At 46.8% G+C, this 20,387-nt stretch overlaps 2 protein-coding genes across 2 annotated transcripts; both read left to right on the plus strand.

The window, feature by feature from the left end:
- Nucleotides 1–587: 587 nt before the first annotated feature.
- LOC131291127 (uncharacterized) lies at nt 588–17,498 on the plus strand. Its single transcript, XM_058320319.1, has 11 exons — nt 588–732; nt 1,909–2,233; nt 2,358–2,593; nt 2,677–2,920; nt 2,992–3,115; nt 3,934–4,032; nt 4,112–4,270; nt 8,553–8,641; nt 9,169–9,849; nt 17,080–17,340; nt 17,421–17,498. The coding sequence occupies exons 2-11, from the start codon at nt 2,021–2,023 to the stop codon at nt 17,496–17,498; spliced, it is 2,184 nt and encodes a 727-aa protein (XP_058176302.1). The 5' UTR covers nt 588–732; nt 1,909–2,020.
- Nucleotides 4,648–6,734, plus strand: LOC131291384 (autophagy-related protein 101). Its single transcript, XM_058320585.1, has one exon. It carries the CDS (start codon nt 4,770–4,772, stop codon nt 5,424–5,426), a length of 657 nt encoding a protein of 218 aa, XP_058176568.1. The 5' UTR covers nt 4,648–4,769; the 3' UTR covers nt 5,427–6,734.
- Nucleotides 17,499–20,387: the final 2,889 nt, after the last annotated feature.

The following is a 20,387-nucleotide window of genomic DNA, read 5'->3' on the forward strand; positions in this document are numbered from 1 at the left end:
TTTTCTGTTTAACAAAATTTACGTACACCGTTCACACGTCGGCATAATTTTGTTTTAGTCCGTGCCAATATGCATATTGGCGACGTAGATATATTTTTTGGTGGCATGATTTTGTATTTCGTGCGCGAGAAAAGCAACACTGGTGTCTCAAGGACAAAGTAGAAAATCATACCGCCGACGAAGAAATTTGCGAGGTCAATTCCGATGATTTGCTCATGTAGACGGTGTGTAGCTTTTAGAAGAGTTGTTGAAAGTATACGTAATATTCAAGAAAGAAAATATAGCAGTAAAAGCTACCAGAAAACGGTGATCATTGCTCGGTGCAGGATGTTTGAGTGTTTCAATGTTTTGCATTGTTGCCCGGAAGCTGGTGGGCTTTGCATTGAGCATGTGTCTGTTTCCACGTGATGTGCGTAGGGAACTAGAGCTCGTGTGTCAGTGACATGAAAAGCGGGGCCCGTACGCGTTCGGGCAGTGTTCGAGCAGTTTCGGCAGGCGCGCTGGTCAGGTAATCGAGTAGTTTCGTACCCGACTATCCGACAGCCGTTTCGGACTGTGTGGCCTATAGCCTAGAGCTGGTTGGTTGTCAGACGGGTATGTGGTCGCGTGTAATAACATAAAGGCAGCGCTAGCCCAGGAAGGACCACCGAGAATACCCGCGGCCACCTGTCCGGATAGGTCTGACGGACCGTGCGTTGAAAGTGCATCGTGGTGTGGTGTCGTTTTTAAAAGGTAGCCGATTAAATGTGCCATCAATCAAATGCAGAAAACGATGAGATTAACGGCGAATAACAAAGCGCGCTAGAAAAGGAAATAAGGAGAAAAAAAACAACACGCTGCCCATATCTATTTTGATCCAGGTGTCACAGACCGTTTCCCGTAGTTTGGTAGGGTAATGCTGTTCGATGCTGAATGGTAAACAGTATAAATACGACTTAAATCAGCCAAAACGGACAAAGGTGCGGTTGGCTCGTGCCGTGAATCCTTGGTGAGTTGCGATAACCTTCACCTTTTTTGTGTTCTCCGCCTCATCGCAGATTGGTTTCAGGGGTTAGATATTGTTGTTACGATCGACAGTGACAGTGTACTTTCGGTGCTGCTTTCTGTTCCTTCGCCTAGGCGCGCACGTTGTGTGTGTGCTTGTAGGTGTGTGTGAGCTCGTGCGTGGTACACAATAGATATCTCGAGACGTTATCCGTAATGTTTAAAAAAATGCTCTTACTAAGTCCTAGAATACCGAGCGAAATATCCTAACCGCACCATGCTGTTGTAAAACGCGTTAAATTCACGTGAAATGATAAACTTTTCCATACATTGACATGGGATTTGCCAGTAAGCTTTTTCTCGCACAGTGTGATTATGACAGTAAAGGGAAAGGTGCCTGTCTCATAAACGGCCAGTAAATGTTAATGTTTTATGGCTTGTGATTGAAATAACTACCCGTTATCGGCAGCATGTTTCAGCCATAGGCTTGCATCAGCATTTAAGGCTGATAATGTTGCAAAACTACCCATTTAAGAAGAAATCCGTCACAGTACCGTGTCTGATGGCGTTGTAGCCCCGTACGTGTGTAGGTTAGCACCTCCCCGGGGGTAACGTTTTGCAAAATACGCTGTGAAATGTGTGTTGGTGCGCTCGAGCTAGTTGATGACTTTTTTTTTTGGGTTGTAAAAATCGGCTGACAAACAAACAGTAGGCGAATGGGAATATAAACATTATACTTTCTCGGGTCAGCACTTTATTTGCGAATGAAATGCTTTCAATGAAACAAAGATGGCTTAGATGAGAGGGATAAATGGAAAGAAAGCTTCAACAACCCTAGCACTACAATCAAACTTCCTTTATCTGCCGTTTGGCATTGAGTGTTACGAATTTCACAATCAATCCGTCAATTATACCACCGTACAGGAAACCATCAGGATTATCCCTATCGGTCAATGAGATAAAGCAGGTGCGAGTGCTTTCTCCTCCAGCCCAGGCGGACCACCCCAGCTAGGGAAGTAGCGACGGTCGGGCCTGTATGGGCAACGTGGGCATCCGGTCAACGGGGCCTGCGACAAGCTGCGACCGCAACGACGACACTGTAACACCAGCACCACCGGAGTCGCACGGTACGAACCGGACCTCGGAATGCGATAGAGCCGACCACACAGGGAGGGATACGGTATCGGCATCGGAACAACACCCCGACCAGGCAGGGCAGACGGCAAAGAGAAAGGCTGTGACGTTCCAGGTACGGTGTTAATGTTCCCTCTGCTTTTCATTTTATTGCTCAATTTCACGGGGATGCTGCTGAGGGTTGGTTTATTTTAATGGTTTACAATCGGCTTAACATGTCAATGTTGTTCACCTTTTAGCTGCCCCCATCAGCTGACGACGCGCACGTGAGTTGGCTCCGGTTGCGGTACCATGAGGCAGTAGCCCGTCTTGCTCGCACCGAGTGGCTTCGACGCACCGTACCGGTTCTGGCCAATGCACTGCACGCTGCCGGTGAGGTCACACCGTCCAACCGAACGTGCAGCGAGCGAGGAGAACGCTCCCGTCGAAGGGCCCCGTACCGGGTGCGCCCATTGGCACGTATTTCCCGTCGCCGGTACGCTGGATCCTCCGAACTTTTCTCCTTTTGCTATTTGTGTTTCTTGTTAACGCGTCTGTCTGGTGTCGTTTTACTTTCAGCTGGCACCAGAAGACGCTGGTCAGTGAAACGCAGCTTCTTAAAACCAGCTGGCCGGTACGACAGACGGAACAGCTCTTTCTACCCGCCTTTCCGGTGGACGAACGGCGTGACCGTCGCTACGGAAACCGCGTGCACGTGGCGAACGGTGCGTTCGGGCGTGTGTTTCAAGTTTGCGAAAGTGCGGCCGCGGAGCAGACCACCCGTCCGTCGCAGTATGCACTAAAGGTGTATCGCAAGTCGGATGTATGTAGCACATGATTTTATTCAGCTCGTTTTGTGTAAGCGATTGTTAAGACGTTTTTTTTTGGTTTTAGATTGTTTTCTCCGACGCGGTACAACAGCTCGTAGATGAGGTGAACATACAGACGATCTGCGGTCATCATCCTTTCATTGTGCGCTGCGTTGATTTCTGGCAAAGTCGAACGCACATTTTTCTACGTAAGTCGGGTGGAGCTCGATTCATGAGCAATCTTTTTCTATCCCTATTGCTTTTCCATATTAGATCGGAAAACTGTCAAATCATCTATTTCGAAACATGTTCAAACAAACGTGCTACACACAACCAAAAGACCTAAGTATGATTTTGTAAATAACACCTTTTTAAAGCTTTAAAATAACTTCCGATTAATCTGGATTAACTATAAACTAATTCGATTCACGAGCAATCTGTTTCCACCCTTACTGCTTCTTGATATTAGATCGAAAAGCTACCAAATTATAGGTTTTGAATCTTGTTGCAAATGTCTTTAAACAAACATTATGTTTTTGCAACAGGTGTGACTCTCAACAAAAAAAGTTTATTATGATGTTATTAAATGGCATCTTTTCAAAACTTTAAAATAACTTTTTCGGAATAGAATGTGCTAGCTGGAAAATGTGTATGAAAATCTCATTTTGTATTGTTTTTTTAGGCAATATGAATATACATTTTGATAATTACTTGTATCGTTCAAAAATGGCGTACACATATAAAAAATTGAAACAGATACAGATACTGCTTATACTTTAAGTCTTAGAGTAATCTTACAAAGTCCATATTCATATTTGCCTCTTCATAAAATTTTATACCCGTGATATGTCAGAACTTCTTCAGGACAAAATCAATCATCATATCCATATTTGCCTCTTCATAAAGTTTTATACTCATGATATGTCAGAACTTCTTCAGGACAAAATCAAAGGAGAGAAAAAGAGAAACAAAAATAAGTTACGATTGCAACACTTAACTTTGTTTTTCCTTTGATTTTTGCTTACAGTTTCCAATTATTACGGCAATGGAGAGTTATTTCAGCGGCTGAAAATATTTTGTTCCGAGCTCAGTCGGCTGTATGTAGCAGAGTTGGCGCTAGCGATCGGTAAGAGGCGTGCTTTGCCATTCACAGAGGTGGTAAGGAGACTAATATACAGTTTCTAAACACACCTAATTTATCGTAGATTTTCTCCACAACGCTGGTATTATCTACCGCGACCTAAAGCCGGAAAATATACTGCTCGACGACGACTATCACATCAAGCTGATCGACTTTGGGCTGAGCAAGTGGCTTCGCATCGGCAGCCGCACTTCGACGCTCTGCGGCACTGTACAGTACATGGGTAAAGGAGGCTCCCCCAAAAATACGACGGCATAAGGCTATCGTCATAGGCTTAGGCATTTTTGCTATTATCACCACCACCACCACCACCACCACCACCAACGTCGGTGCACAAAGTTCTACAATCCGTCGTTTTCTTGTGTTGTGTACCGCTAGCGAACCGGCAAATACCCCGAGCCGGTTGTCATTCAATAATTAATTTCGACGTTCCGATTGCTTGGTGCACTGTTGAACGACGTTTTCGAACGTCTTTAAATCGAATCGTCTTCATTTCGTCGTGTAGATAAGGTGCTGCAACGAATTCGCAGAGTTGTTTTTTTGTGTTTGAACGGCATGTTCGAATGTCGACAAAGGCAAGCATTTTGGTTTAAAAGCTATTGCCTAGCATTTCTTGGAACTTGTTGCAAAAATCAAGGTAAAGATAATTTTTGAGTTGATTTCGCATTTTGCTAAATCGACCTGGTGGTGATTGACGGAAGGCATTGGGCCACGATTGCACCATGAACGCGCGCTCGCAGACGTTCGACCTGCGCATGGAGGGTCGCCAGGTGGATGAGGCGGTGTCGAGCATCTTCCACACGATCCTGTTCCACCGCAGCTTGGGCAAGTTTATGTACACCGGCGAGGCGATGTACTCGATCGGTACGATCGGCTACCGGGATGTGGACTGCGACTTCATCGACTTTACGTACGTTTGCTGCATGTCGCCGCTGCTCGAGCAGAAGCTGCGGCACGAGATCGGCAACTTCAGCCGGCAGCTGCGCAGCAACGACAGCGGCGGCACCGGCCAGATCAGCCTGGAGTTTTTCCAGCGCAAGAAAACGCGCTGGCCGTTCCAGACCGACTGCATCCCGTGGGAGGTGTGGACGATACGGCTCGAGCTGATGACGCTCACGAACGAGGACGATCGGCTGGTGTGCCGGGAGCGCGTCAGCGACATGCTCACCGACAAGATCTTCTGCATCACCGAGATCATGAACCGGCACGACTACGTGCCAAAGATACCGAACCAGGCCGAGCTGGATATGGTGTTCGACACGAGCTACCCGGACGTGCAGCCGTACCTGTTTCAGTTCAAATTCAGCACCGCCGGTCCGACCGCGACGTCCGTTAGCAGCACCATGAAGAAGTTGATAAAGGAAACGCTCTCGTTGTGACTAACACGCCGACGCTCTCTCGTCCGGCGGCGGCGATTCGTCCCTCGAACTGTCTCCATCGAACGATCGCTCGCGGGCCTTCCGATCGCGCCACCGTCGCAAACGCTATCCGTGCGTTCGACGTTCCGAAGCAGAGGCTAAGCGTAGCTACGGCCTTGGCGTTGCTTTGCTAGACGCTGCATGTACCACAAACTTCGACAACAACCATAGCATAGCGCTAGCCACACATAGCGAACTTCTTGAACGGCGCTATGTAAAGTGATTCAGAAAGTGATACATTGTCGAACATAACTGTTACAACACAAATGGCAGGACTGCCCCGTGGGAGAGCTAGTTGTTCGTGTCCGCCTGCCGACTGTCTTACTCAGCTGGCAGATTTTCTTTTTTTATTTCTGAGCAAAACAAAACCATAATACTGATACGTTTAGCAAGCGGACTCAATCAAGCGACTCACTTTTTCGTTACTGCTTTTGTCGGCCTTACATTACGGTTTTATCTTAAGCACACTTAAGTACGAAGGCTTTGTCTAGGAATACTAAGTAGAAACCACAACTTTACAACAACCAACACGAACCATAGGTGAGACTAGATGTTAAATGTTTATCCAAAGATTTTTTCAATCACTTCATCCAGCCCTTGAAGGTGCAGCGTTAAACGTGAACCGAAAAGAAGGGAAAGGGTGAGATGAAAAAAGATTAGTAAAGCGCGATGATGAACAGAGGGTGAACGCTAAACACACTCTTTCTCACAAATCAGTGGGTACTGCCCCGGGTTTACAATATTGGTAGCTTTAGTGTTGAAAACAAAAGAAAACAAAAAACACAAAAAAAACAACATAAAAAAACGAACTCACAGTCAGGCCAAGGCAAATTTAGTCCCATTAGGCATTATTTTAGTTCTAGTAAGTGTATCTGTATATGTTGGCCGTGTTCGGCAGCAGCATTATTCGGCTTCATGTCGTCCCACCTGCAAGCATACATAAAAAAAAAAAACATATTAACCATACAGTAACAAGATGCCCCGTATCTGTAGAAATTTAAGGAAACAAGGATGTGAAACCCGAAGCTAAAGGCTCCCCACCCCCTCCATATGGGGAAGAGCCGGGAATGCTTTCGAAAGCAAACGAATGCCCCAACTCCAAATCCCAAACGCTACGGCTTAATGGATCACGACGCAACACAATGCCCCATTTTTACGTTGTACTACGTCTGCTTTTTTAAGCAAAGCATCTTATATCAATCAAATTAGCTTTAGATGTTTTTTTTTTAGTTTTAATTGTTTCAATCTCGGTGAATTTACTGTTAATAGTTTGCTTGGGTGTTAGTATACGCAGAAAAGATCATAAAACATAAAGGAAATACGTTTTCCGGTCGAATTAACCAAGAGCTGTATAACATTGAAGTAACAAACGTACCCGACTACTTTATCGTCGTCGGGCAGGCTGTATCCACACTATCTGTAAAAAAAAGTAATGATGTAAATAGTTCGTAAGTAGTACTGCACATTCTGTAGGCAATGAGGAGGGAGGGTACAGGTGAGCAGCCCCTTTGCTCTGCCCATCGGAAGTGAGTTGAATTGCGAAAGGTCCTCAATGTGAAGACGGCCCCCTTAATAGAAATAATCGTTGACAAAGGAAATAAAAGTGATGCCTCAACACATGATGATGAAACTGGAAACCTTAAACCCGACGTCACGTTTTCTTTCTCCAATGCCACGCGTTGTTGCTTCAAGTCACTGCAAAGGGCGCACCACGTAGATTGGGAGTGTTAGGATTTTGGTTATCCTTGAGGCACCGTTTTACGACAAATGGTCATAGTAAACAGATGTCGTGGGAGTATGCGTTAACCAATGGAACGTTCTGCGCGCCAAACGCGGATTATTAGTGCAACTCATCCAGTGTGTTTGTGGGCTGTGTATATAGAATAGTTACGCGTTTGAAAGGAATGAAAAAGATCGCACCGTGCAAACACTTGGAAATGTGCCGTGTTATATTAGTTTCTTTCCGGACGATGGAGATCTTACAAATTTGTTATGGTTCACTTATTAAAAGTCAGCGGGTTTCATCGACTAACTATAAACTAGGGAGACGAGTTACAACATTACGGAAAAAGTGTATGTGAATGCAAACGAGACCACAGCACATCTAGTTCCAATTTATTCTACGCATAAACCATCACTAGACAATAAGCAAGCTTCTGAAAAGGATAAGCGGTTTGATTCAGTGTGCATCTGTGGAAAAGAAAAACAGCCATCCGTAGGGCTTACGTTGATTCCAATACATCTAATGTTACTAGCATCATGAAAGCATTCAATTCGAGGCTTGTAGACACATGAAATGTTCCACATGTTTTTTTGTTTGTTATTTGAATTTATGTTTATTGCTTTAGCCTAGGGCACGCTGTTGAATATTCAGATTGACTTTACCATTTAGTTTTTATTGCTACAGACAAGTGATATAGTGATGATTTGCTTTTATCGGAAATTGCGGAACATCTTATTTGGTTTTTGTATTGTTGGTCAGTCAAACAATTGGATAACAAAGCAATAGGTTAGCTTACACAGCGGTGGTGGGGATTGTTTCTAACCACAGTTTAAACATGCGATCCACTAGGGCTAAGAAGACTGTGAACGGGTGGAAATATGATATGCACCTAAAGAAACCGGATCATCGCTTGCAACTCCATGCAAGCAAACTGATATACAGGAAACAAAGAAAAGAGAAATATGCGAAACTGAAAACGATTCCCGCCTGTGTAGGTTTAATGAAACCCTGCCGAATAGTCCCCGTCCGGTCCTTGACTTTCTCGTGTGGCACGTCGGTAGTAAATGTTCCGAACATTCACCTCCCACCTTGGTGGGGACTTTGCCCGACATCGGTGGGTGGATGGTGCACCGTTCTATTCTCACTCCGTATTATCCCGTCGGTGCGGATCAGTTACTACTCTGGCCTGACGACTTTTCTGTTTTCAGGTAAGTAACTGCCAGTACTTGTTGATTTCTAATTCTTTTCATTATGTTTGTTTCTTTCGTTTTACCCCAACCCTCCCACTATTGCGGCACATTTGGCGACGGACGGGTCGCATCCTGTTTACTGATCCCCCCCCTCCTCCCCTGGTGGCAAACCAGCGCCGGAAATAATACGCGGTGAACCGTACGGGCATGCGGTCGACTGGTGGGCGCTGGGCGTACTGGCGTGCCGGATGTTCACCGGGCAGGTAAGCTGTGTTTCCACTGGACGTTGGAGAATAAACTCCAAAAATAACCTAATCCTATATTTTGCCTATATTGAACTTTATAATTTCCATATTTAACACCAGGTCGTTCGGGTGATTTAAAATTTTTGCAACGTTCCCTTGCCACAGCATTTGTTCTGACAGATGTTTGTAAGTTTTACAAACAGTTTCACAAGTTATCTGGCCGTATTTATGTGGTCTATCAATATTAAAGCCGAACTTTATTTCGCACCGTTTTTTAGGAAATATTCGTCTTAAATGCTACTGGTCCATCCACTGAAAAGTTGCGAAACTGATTGTAATACCATCCCAAACTGGAAAAAGCTTGGTAACCGACGATGTTAGTGGTAGGAACGAAAAACAAGGCTGGCCGCTGTTATGCCGTTCGCCGGAATATCTCGGAACGAAAACATTTATTGGAAACCATTCTGGGTGTATTCGAAAACAGGGGGAGGAGGGGGGGAGAGATACCGGCTTTCCGGTCAGTCCGTCTGTTAAACCGATAAAAGATCTTCGCCTATCGGAGTTCGTTCGTTACACCGAGCCGCGTGCAGAAGCTCGCGGTTCGCACAGATTTAAGTGGGTCGTTTCTAGCCACTCCCAAAATGATACGCCTTCGTCCAACGAACTATTGGCTCTCCACCCGGTTGGACGCACCGTCGGCTGCTACCGGTTCCGGGGTGGATGAAACGGGCGTGACGTTTTCCACGGCTGGGGCGGCACTGTTGGGGGAGGTTTCCACGCTGGTCGTGCTTTCCGGGGCGGGGGCGGCGGAGGTGGTGGTGGTGGCGTTATCCACAGCTTGTACCGCGGCCGAAGAGGATGTTTCAACAGCAACAGCAGGGGCAGCGGTGGTGGCCGGGCTTTCCACAGCGGGGGCAGCGGCGGTGGTGACGGCGGGGCTCTCAACAGCAGGAGCCGCGGTGGTAGTGGGATTTTCCACGAGGGGCACGGCGGTGGTAACGGGGCTATCTGCAGCAGGAGCAACGGTGGTTACGGGATTCTCAACTGCAAGGGCAGCCGTGGTGGTAGGGTTTTCCAAGGCCGGGGCAGCGGTCGTGGTGGGATTATCCAGGGCAGGGGCGGCCGGGGTAGAGGTGCTCTCTACCACTGGAGCAGCGGCGGTGGATGAGGCTTCCAAGGCAGGCGCAGCGCTGCTCGCGGGGCTCTCCGAAGCAGGGGCTACGGTGGTAGTGGTGGGGTTTTCCACAGCAAGGCCAACGGTCACGGCTGCAGTTGCATTTTCCAGTGCAGGAGCCACCGTGGTGGCGTTGCTCTCACTATCGTCTTCCTCCTCCTCCTCCTGCGGGGCCGCCTGTTCCTGAGCCTGTTCTTCGGTGTCGCGCGAAACATCCGACTCCGAATCCGTCGTGTTGGCCGACTCCGGCTCGGCAGCGGTCACGTCCAGCATCAGACCCGTTCCGGCTGGCAACGATGGCCTCATAGTGCCGAGCTCCATAACGGGCCCTTCCTGCGGCATCGGTTTTGCCCGACAGGTTTCTATTACCACCAGCGTCGCGAGTAATAACTGTAACATCTTCATGTTTGAGCAAAGGCTGCAATAGCAGATGGGAAAACAATGGATGTTTAGATGTAACTTGAACCGGAGAAATGTCAAAAAAGATCCCGTGACAATGGGAGAGTGATAATTGCAATGAACCATTCGGGACGTTTTGCTTCAATTAAAACGTGAAATGAAACCGTATTATTTCTTCGCTGGCGCTTAAAGCCACACACACACACACGCACACAAGCAAATTTGCGAATTATCAAACGTTTAGTTTAATTTTTAACACACGCCGTACAAAATACTAAGCACACGGTAGGAATGAACTTTCTATAAAGGCGTTCGAGTACGGCATTCCTGGGACACATTTGATTGAAACGGGACAAAAGCCAACCGACACAGATGGACAGATCCTAATTGATAAAAAAAAAAGTGGAACAAATCTCTTCTCTGCCCGGAAGGCGGACGGGAATCGCGACTCTCGGCGACAAACAGTGTGGAGGTTCTATTGGCATTTTTCGACACACGCAAACACAATGCACACACCATGAACACTGTTTTGTGGTTGATCGTTGATCGAGCCTGGCCGTTTGGTGGTGTGGTTGCTGGACGTGGAGTGCTGGAGTTGCGCACCAACTCCTGGAAACAATCGGGAATGCTATCACGCGGGATGCTGCTACCATCTATTGCTTACCTTGTATTAACTTTTTTCACTGTCTGGGTTTTCGCTGGTGGCTCTCCGCGGTTTTGCAGCTCTTTTCGGCTCGATCGCTCGCGGACGTATTGAGTTCCAGCCAGCTGGCCACCACCGTATTTATACCTTTTCTCCGCCCGATCGGGACGGGCCGCGAGCGAGACGGCTAGCGGTTGCGCGCGTACAGAAGTGTGCAGCGGGTCGGCGGGGTTTTCGGTACCGGTCGGTGCGGTGCAGACCAAATTAGCGCCGAGTGCAGCTTTCGTGAATGGGCTTCGCGGTGAGAAGGGCAAAGGACTAAACCGAATGAATTAGGAGTGTTCTGTGATGTGTGTGTGTTCCGGGCGGCGTTCGAAATGCTGGATGTGGGTTCAATGGTTTCAGGCGGGTGTGAAAAGTGAAAACTCCAGCGAGTTTGTTCCGTACGCACTTAAGCTACCCGCAGTTGCGTCGTCCTTTCCGGGGCAATTTGTGACAATGGAATCTCACTACCTAGGGAGAGCCAGCCTGCTTTGTCTAGGTTCCGTCCGGGTTGATGGCACCCTCACTTCCTTGATTTTGGTCTCGGTGTGCGTTTTCTAACCTAACCTCCTTTTTTTTCTTCTTGCGATAGGGAAACGTTGGATCTCGATAAGGCTTTCAAGGATGGGAAATGTGTTGATTTGAAGGAAAACTATCGCCGGATGAACATTTCCCAACCGAGAGGGAGTGATGTTTTTTTCCCACTCAACCGACCGATCAGTGACCGGCAATCTCCATCGGGATTAAATTGAGCGCCAGGAGTATTTACCGTGCGCAAACGCTCGATGGAATTTTCCCACCCATCAAACAAGCAAACAACCAACATTTGTCCACCGAATGACGAGCCGTTGTCCAGCGTGGGTGTTTGGTCGTCAAATAAGGGAAGGTGTCCGGGAATAGATTGTTGAGACAACCGCGCCTTATTATTGTTAGATTGGCCTTATCGGTGGCATTCCGGGTTTCTCTTCGGGTAGCGAAGGCGCACAGCAACGCAACCGAAATCGCCACCGAAGGTCGACCGAGCACGGACGAGATCGGACAAGATGCTGCTGCTGAAGATGCGAGCAGCACGCAAGCAACAACCATACACACACACACACACACACACACACACACACACGCGTGCCGCTCGTGAGCTCGTCTTTATCTTCGATCTCTGGCAGGCCTTCGGATCGCGGGCTAATATTGTTGCATTATTAGCTTCATGCTGCGGTACGCGAACCGCCGCCTGTGTGTCGCTCGGTGGAAGAGGTTAAACGGGAGGTTGCCCACCACCGCACGATTAGCTCGCGCTGGTTGTGTGGGATTGTGTGGCTCGTTTGTAATGTTTTTTTTTTCTCTTTTCCCTCTTTTCCATCTCAAATAATTTGTTCGATTGCGTACCGCCGTATCTTGCTTCCCCGCCCAGGGCCGATGCACCGCCCCTCCTCCCAGCTGCATTAGAAGTCCGAAGGTCTTCACACTGTTAGGAAAAACGAGCGCGAGCGCGCGCGCGCGATCGAAAAAAGGGCGCAAATCGTGAAATATCGAATGGTCGTGGCTCACGCGGTGGTCAAACACGTGTCAATGGTGATTATTACGGGCACATCATGGGCTTCTGAGGGGTTGTTTTATTTAATTCTTTCTTGCCTCCTTTCTTGTCATTGTCGTCCCCGCTGATGGGTAAATAATTATTCCTTCCTCCCTCCTCCGATTGCATTTGGTTGGCGCAGGAGGGCTATCCTAAGATGAGGCGGTGTTACGCAAGCCGCCAAGAAGCCGCCGTTCGCCATAGCTCGGTCTGACCGAGCTGGGCACCTTCGGCTCTGAAGGAATTTTCCAACCAAACCTAACTCAAGCTATTGCTTAGATTATTTGTATCTATACAATGCTCAAGTTCCACCCGAATTCATCGGGGGTTTGCGTTGTTGCGACCAAATTCCGTTTGTGTATCCGGAACTCCTGGAAGAGACTACTCCCGGGTGAGTAATGTGAGATCTATTTGCTTTGTGCTTTTGAAACTAGCTAGTATTTAACGCCTAATGAAATCTACACCTCCATCTAGTGATTTTTGAGGAGGAACAACGACCAATTCACCCGGTGAGGAATTAGAGTACCAGTATCGTTCCAGATCACGAGCTGACCAGTGCCTGCATCGTCAATTCCCTGGCATAGACCTCATTTGAGCTAATTGATGATGGCATTTTATCACCGGGACTTGGATGGCGCTTGTCGCTGCTGCTGCCCGAGAGTTGCCCCGCCGACGAAATCCAAGCCCAGGATGGCCTGGAACTCGGCGGAACTGCACCGCCAGTGTCCGCCGTTGGCCCGGATGTAGCCACGGCGTCGAACGGCAATTGACGAACGATGCGGGGCCGTACAGCGCTCCGTGTCTACCCGTGTGTGTGTGTGGAAGGGGGTAGGAGAGAAAAGGCACACACGGACACGGAATTGAATTTAATAATAATAAAAATTTCCGGTCGTTATTGAATTATTTTGCGTCGTTGGAGTACGGGCCCCGGCCGGGCGATGCCGGTGTCTAGTGCCTATATGTGCATTCTTCGGCGCTCGTTTTCGTTTGATGCCTGCGATGCTGGGGGTGGAGAGTGGCTAGCGTGGCAACGGGGGATGTGTGTCTGGTCAGTGACCAACCCCAGTCCCCCGAAAGAGGATCCGGAGCGGGTGCGTTTAGGGCTGGTTGTTGTGTGTGGCAGTTCCTGCCGTATGCCGCTTGGCCCCGTGCAAACCCTCCTCTTTTTCTCCGTTTCGCTCTCCGTCGGTCAAGAATGTAAGCCGAGGTTCGAGATCGCGCGTCTTCTTTGCCACTCGTCTATGACCTTCTCTCGTGACGGACACGCACGCACGTACCGAAGCACGTCGCTTCCGGAAGCTGGCAGCTGTAATTACCCACCGAGAGCCCCCGCTCCCCCCGTTCGGAAACCCGGGTGACCTTGGCCAAGCGGTACTCTTCGGAACCGTTCCGCCGAGAGGTAGGTGTGGGCTTCGGGAGGGGGGGGGGGGGGGGGGGTTGGGTTGGTGGATAGGGTCAAGAAAAGGCTTTTAAAGATGAAAAGGGGAGAACGCAAACGGCCACAATTACGGCGATTTCCCATCACCGATCCGGGTCTTGCATGTGATTTTCCACTCATCAGCATCGCTGCACCATCATCATCTCCTATCCACATCTCGCCCTGCACAAGAGTGCTCATTGATCGATCGGTTGATCATTCCCAGCCCCCCGACCCGCCCGAGCGGGAAATTAATCACCATCCTCTTCGCACCCCGATCGAAATCTTTGCCCCGGATGAATCATGCAAAACCGGCATCAAATCGGCGCTCATCAGCTGGCGGTTCAACACTCGTCGCTCCCTTCGACTTTGGCCCCGTTCTGTCTGCATGTGAATACAGATGCATATATATTAGATTAGCCAGGGCGTCAGGGCCGGGCCCTCATCGAGCAGCAGAAGTTTCGTTCAACTTTGGAGCAAAAGTTGCGGCACCTCCCGAATATAGGGGAAGTCGAAGCAATACGCACCTTCTAAATGTCAGTTTTTATTGAAATTGTAACAGCATTTCTTTTATCACGAAATCAAAATCAAAACCACTGTTGAAACATCCAATGGTTACTAAAGCAAACCTTAACAAGGTTTTATTTTATAACTCACACTTTGCAGCAAATGATTAAGCATGTTAACCCAAACAGGGGGAGGAGAGACTTGAGTATTCATTTTACTTTCTAATGGGACTATTTTTTGTATCATTTTCTCTTTTTATGGTTTTAAATGTTTGCAAATTACTTTTAGTATTTTTCGTAATTTTATTGGATGAATTTGGGGATCAGTTAGATGGCAATACTTGTGTTTTTCAATGTGTTCAATAACCAAGTACCAGTGGTTTTGCAGCGCACTGTATACCAACATATTCTTGTTGTTCATTAGCCAACGAAAAACACAGACATCTTTTTTAAACCACATGAATAACTTCAACCGTGGATCAAATATTTTTAGAAGTAATTCAGACAAACTATAGTAAAGCCTATTATACAAAATAGATTGCAAAGCGTATGGACAAATTTGTTGTGAACTTTAAAGGGACCTGGGAAGAATTTGATCGTACACACTTTTAAAAAAACTGGTTTACAGTGCACGAAAGCGCATTCAGCAGATTCTGAAAGTCATTGGAGGACACATTAAAGTTAAAAACACGTTTATTATAATTTATCGTTTTGTTTACTTTAGAAAAACTAAAGAAGTCATTTCATCTTGTCACTATATTTGTCGATACATACTTTTATCTTTTTTCATTAAATGTTAAACTGTTTGTTTTCTGTCTGATTCGTTAGTGTCATATGCGATATCAACAATATGCGAAAAATAATCACAATCGTCGAGGTGACCACTTAATCACGTCGGTCACTGTAAGTTGTAAACTTCAAAAGTTGACAAAACACACAAACGAACGAGCTTTAGTTAGTTAATTATGCATTATTGTGTCCGACATGGCAAGAGACACGAGCAAATGCGAGTGCATGTTGGCCCCCTCCGGTCCGTAGCGCCCCAGCTTCCCCCTACAGAGATGAGATTTCCCGATGCTCAATGAAGGCTTTGTTAAACTGCTGCTCAATGAACTCGCGCCCGCCAGCAGCTCGCGTAAGTGGCTGATACCGTGGCCTCCCGGGGAGGACGAATCCATCGAACCCGGGTGTTAGGGCATTCGTTTCGCTTCCCTCCTCCTTCCCCACCGCCTCGCCACATGATGCACCCTTCCACTCCCTGTCGCACCGCGTGACGTACGCTCATGGAGACGTGTCGTGTTCGATGTGTGTTTGTACCGTTTCATAATTCTCGTTCAAGTGCATTCGTTCCCCCTGAAGAGCGTCGGTGGTGTGTTGCACTTCGTTGCCGTTCGCTCTTGCTGCAGCAGCCCGCCGCCAAAGGTCAGCGCTTGCCATGGGCTTGCCCTCACGATGGCCCCCCGCTCGGGAGCGGCTCGTTAGGCGGCAGGATTTATGTGACCGAACGGATTTATGCTGGCTTGCAACGACGCCGACGACGGCTATGCTGCCTGCATCGCGCTCGAGCTGTGGATGGAACGGTTCGAGCGATTGCTAACACGCTCCGCGCTCTTCCGCGCCAAGTCAAGTCATGATTTTGGCCCCAATTTGATGAAGAGTTTAAGGTGCGGAGAGATCGCCGACTGACCACTTCGGCGATTGCGGTTCCTCCTTGCATCTTTGAGGCCAATATTTTTCCTAATAATTTTCAATGCTCTAACAGCATATGAAGTAAAGTAAAAAACACGAGTTTTTTGTTGGCGGGAGTGGCCAAATTGTTACTCAAAACAAGAGTACGCTAAATTGCTGCTTCACTTTAAATACAATTCTTTATCATTACCTCTTCAATTTTATAATTTTAGAGTGGTAAACTTTCCATAAACAATGATGTAGACCAGGGGTCGGCATACATTTCCTTAAAAAAGGCCAAATGATTAGAAAGATACCGAAAGCGCAGGGTCGGGATACCTTAAATGATGAGTTAATATGTCAAAGTAATATTTAACCCTTTTGAATAGAGTATCAGCTTTTAAATAGTAAACTTTTATTAAAAAAAATGGTGTAAGATGAAATATAAGAAATTTCGAAAACGATCAAAAATCAACGAAATGTAGTATGATTCATTTAGTTGAATTTGGATCGTTTTTAGCAAATGTATTTTGGTTCGTTGTAGTGTTAATTAATTTGTTTGCAACCGATTCTCTACTCAAATTATTTCAAAGAGTTTGGTTTGGAATATATCGCATATGACTACAATAATGCGATAAAAAACTTTCATCTAACTGATATCGAGCAATGCGTTTTTGATATATCATGTTAGACGTTGCCATTCATTTGAAAAAGCTGCACACCTTTTTCTTTATAAAAATCATTATTCCTTCTAAAACGAGGTACGTGTTTAAACGAAACGAATTAATAGAATAAAAATTTACGCACATTATTGGATAAGGTGTATGTACTGCTTTTGGCTGTCAGATAAATGTTGTGATTCGCCATAAGAAACCCTAATTTTTGTAGTGTTTTGATGCATCATACCCTTTCATAGTTTTTACAAATACTGCGTCACTCTGAGCCTGTTTGAATAGTTGAACAAAGTTTCGTCTTTATGATTTCCAGACAGTGTTGTGGTCAGCTTCTCACTCGCTTTACTTCCGTCTTCTTTGCAGTATCCTTTTGACAATCTGTCGCGGTACTTGTTGGAACGTCCCGGTGACGGAGCAGCCCAAGAATCGGCGACTACCTCAACGGAGCGACCAGAGCCCGCTTGGATACTACCGGAAGCCGTCGAGCGACTTCCGCCAGCCGAGCGGGATCTGCTTCAGCGGCTGCTGCAACCAGCGCCAGAGAAGCGACTCCGGTCGCTGCTGCAGCTGCAGCGTATCGCCATATACCAGCACTACCGCTGGGATGACGTGCGCAACTTTAAGGTAGGAACATTAAAACCATCCTACCGGAAGCCTGTTTAATCGATTGCTTTTCGTTTCTTCCCTCACCTTCCTGTTTGTAGATGAAGCCGCAGTCGTACATGCAACAGAGCTGTGGAGAATACGAGACGATGCAGGAGATGTTTCCGGAGTTCCAATGAGACACACCGGCCATCAGTATCGACGCGTGTATAGAGAAGTGAAATAAACCGATTTGCAAGCAGAAAGCGAACGATGGTGTTGATGTTTGTTGTCGTTGGCGGTGAAAGATGTACCGAGCCGGTTCCTCCGGAGCAGTCCGGAGCAAGTGCGCCTATTGCGAAGACACAAGATGACGCGTGCGCATTCACCTGGTTGGACTTCGGTCCGGAGGCTGCGCAATATGGAGCCGGCAGCGCCGTAACACAACGCATTGCTTCTCGCGAGCGCGGATATTATTGAGGCTACAGGTTTAATTGTCTCTCGAGTGCGCGCCGTGCAGAAGTTGAAGGTGATGGTGCCGTCTCTCGATGCGCTGCGTTGTGCTATGATCGTCGATGCGCGATTACGCTCGAGAGGCGCGTGCGTCGAAGAAGGACGTCGCTCGAGTGCTCGAGAGGTCGCTTTCTTACGACGCCGTCTGGCGGATTGCAGTACCCGCCGTTGTGTTGTGTGTTGGCCCGTGCCCAATTCAAGTGTGAACGGAAGCAATTTGGCGCGAGTTTCCTCCGGTGGTTTGGTTTTGTTGTTTGAGGTTGAGCACGATTGCTGAGCTTTGGGTTTTTGGCGGTCATGGGCGCACTCGAAAGAATGCCACGATGGAAATTTGGCAATCCAACTTCCGCGTCTCGAGCTCACCGGCTGGCCTTTCGCTGAAGGCAGCGACAGTCCGCCGAGCGGTCTTGGTATTTTTTCAAACTTGCCGATACATTTGATCGAGCTTTTTTTTTGGGGGCAGAATTTTCTTCATCAACTCATTCGGAGCCATCAGAACCGAACGTCAATAATGGGAAGCTGTCTCCAAATATATTGCGCCTAGTTTCTATAGCCACACGTTTATGGTGAAGCTTGTAAACTTGGGGGATAAAACTTCATTTCTCTTGATAAAACGTTTAAATTAGATTTATTTAAGAATAGAATTCAAATCTTAATTGACAACTTGCAACAAACAGTCCATAATTAATCCAAATTCATGAAGTGTCTATTCGACTCTAAGTCTATAATAGTCTTAGTGACTATTTAGTATAGCCGCACTTATGGTGTTTATTGGATACATGTCAAAATATTCATTTTTCTGAAGACTTTCTGTATTTTAATAATCAATGGCTCATCTAGCAATGCTCGATAACCTGGAAAATCCTTTTAGGCATACATCCAACCAAGTTCTTTAAAATCTCTCTCTACTCCCATCCTTAAACTGCCACTTTAAGATCAGTAGTACTATTTTACTGCTTTTTGTTGGCGTAGATTCCGCCGAACAATGATTCCCCAGATGTTTTCCACTGGATTTTGATCCAGTCATAAGAGGTATAAATTCAACTCTTTTCCGAAGCACTTGATGAATATCTGTTTGATTAGTACTTATTTATTTCATTTTTATTTTATTGTTGTTTCCTTAAGCTTTCGGAAGGAATTCTTACACGATTTCAGGCATAATATACTCTGTTTTGATATATTAGACACGCCAATGAAGATATTCTATTACCTCATTTTGTTTTAAATAGCTTGTTTTAGCTTAAAAGAGCGGCGATGGACCAGGCTTTCGCCTTTATATTTCCTTCAACGTATCTTCTAGACTAGTCTAGAGCCATTTGTGTGTTTTGTTGAAAAATAGATTTGTTTTCATAAGTTCTTTACCATTTCAATGTGTGTCTTTAATTGTATGTTTGCACCTTTAGTTTGAAACCTTTTCGATATGTATGATATAAGTGTGTAATGGAGAGATTTTCAAACGTTTCTTAAGGTTCTCACTACTTAGCAGAAATGGAAAGTTGCATCCGAAAGCTTTTTGTGCGAGCAAGTGTCGGTCGGTCTCTTGTATGCCAGTCTTGTTACCCGTTAAGCTTTTCCGATTTCCTTTTTCGGTCCTATGCTCCGGGAAAAGGGATTTTAGGCAAGTGGTATCATATTTCCGTTGGCCTTGATTGACCAATTTCGATAAATTGCATATGTTGTCCATCGTTTGTCTTGTTTGGATGTGTTTTTCCCTTTGTTTTCGATTTTTTTTACGGTTGTTTGTTCCGTAAATTAAGGGAAAACAAGGTTTCGTTCTCTAGAATCATTTAGATTAGTTGTCCAGGTAAACATTTATGCCACAAAATCTTTCTGATACGGTACAGGGTATAGATGTAACTCCTTGCCACTCTCTTCTCACACACACACACTCTCTCTTTCTCGTTTATTTGCCCCCAAAGTTCCACTGGATTCCGTTCCTCTCTCGCGGATTTGCCCGGAAAATCATCCCTCCGCCTCCGGTAGTTTCCCCCCCTCCCCTACTTCCCTTTCTCTTTAACGTCAGGAAAGCTGTCAAATACTGTTTGATTGATGTCTGGCGTCTTTTCGGCCCAGGGAAATTTGTTTACGTTTTTTTCTGCCTCACAGCTTCTGTCTGTTTTTTTCTCTTCTCCCTCTTCTTCGCCACCTCCGACGCAGTCGCGAGAACAAAAAAAAAAGCTGAAAAGGGGGAAGAAAAACCCCGTCACCCAACGCGGGTGGGAAAACCCTTCACCAACACCGACGCGTGCGGGTGTGTGGAACGTAAATAAATCCCACAAGTGTCGCTCGTGGGTTTAGGCTGTACCGAGGGTCGCGTCTCTGCCAGCTCTCTGGCGTTACGAGGCTGGACGCTTCCTTAGTGCATTTTCCCGAGTCGTTGTCTTTTTTCGCATAAGCAAAGCAAAGTGGTGGTGTGGTGAGGCCATTTTAATGGCGCCCAAAGAAAATTGTTGACGCTCCTGGTGCGGAGGTAGGCAGCTCGAACGAATCGATCTGCTGCGTGCAGTTTCATGCGTTTTCCATGCTGCTGCAATGGCCGAGCTGAGGCTTGCATCCTTCGTTTTCCTGTGTGCTGT

This window comes from Anopheles ziemanni, chromosome X (assembly GCF_943734765.1).
Source record: "Anopheles ziemanni chromosome X, idAnoZiCoDA_A2_x.2, whole genome shotgun sequence".
Taxonomy (NCBI): domain Eukaryota; kingdom Metazoa; phylum Arthropoda; class Insecta; order Diptera; family Culicidae; genus Anopheles; species Anopheles ziemanni.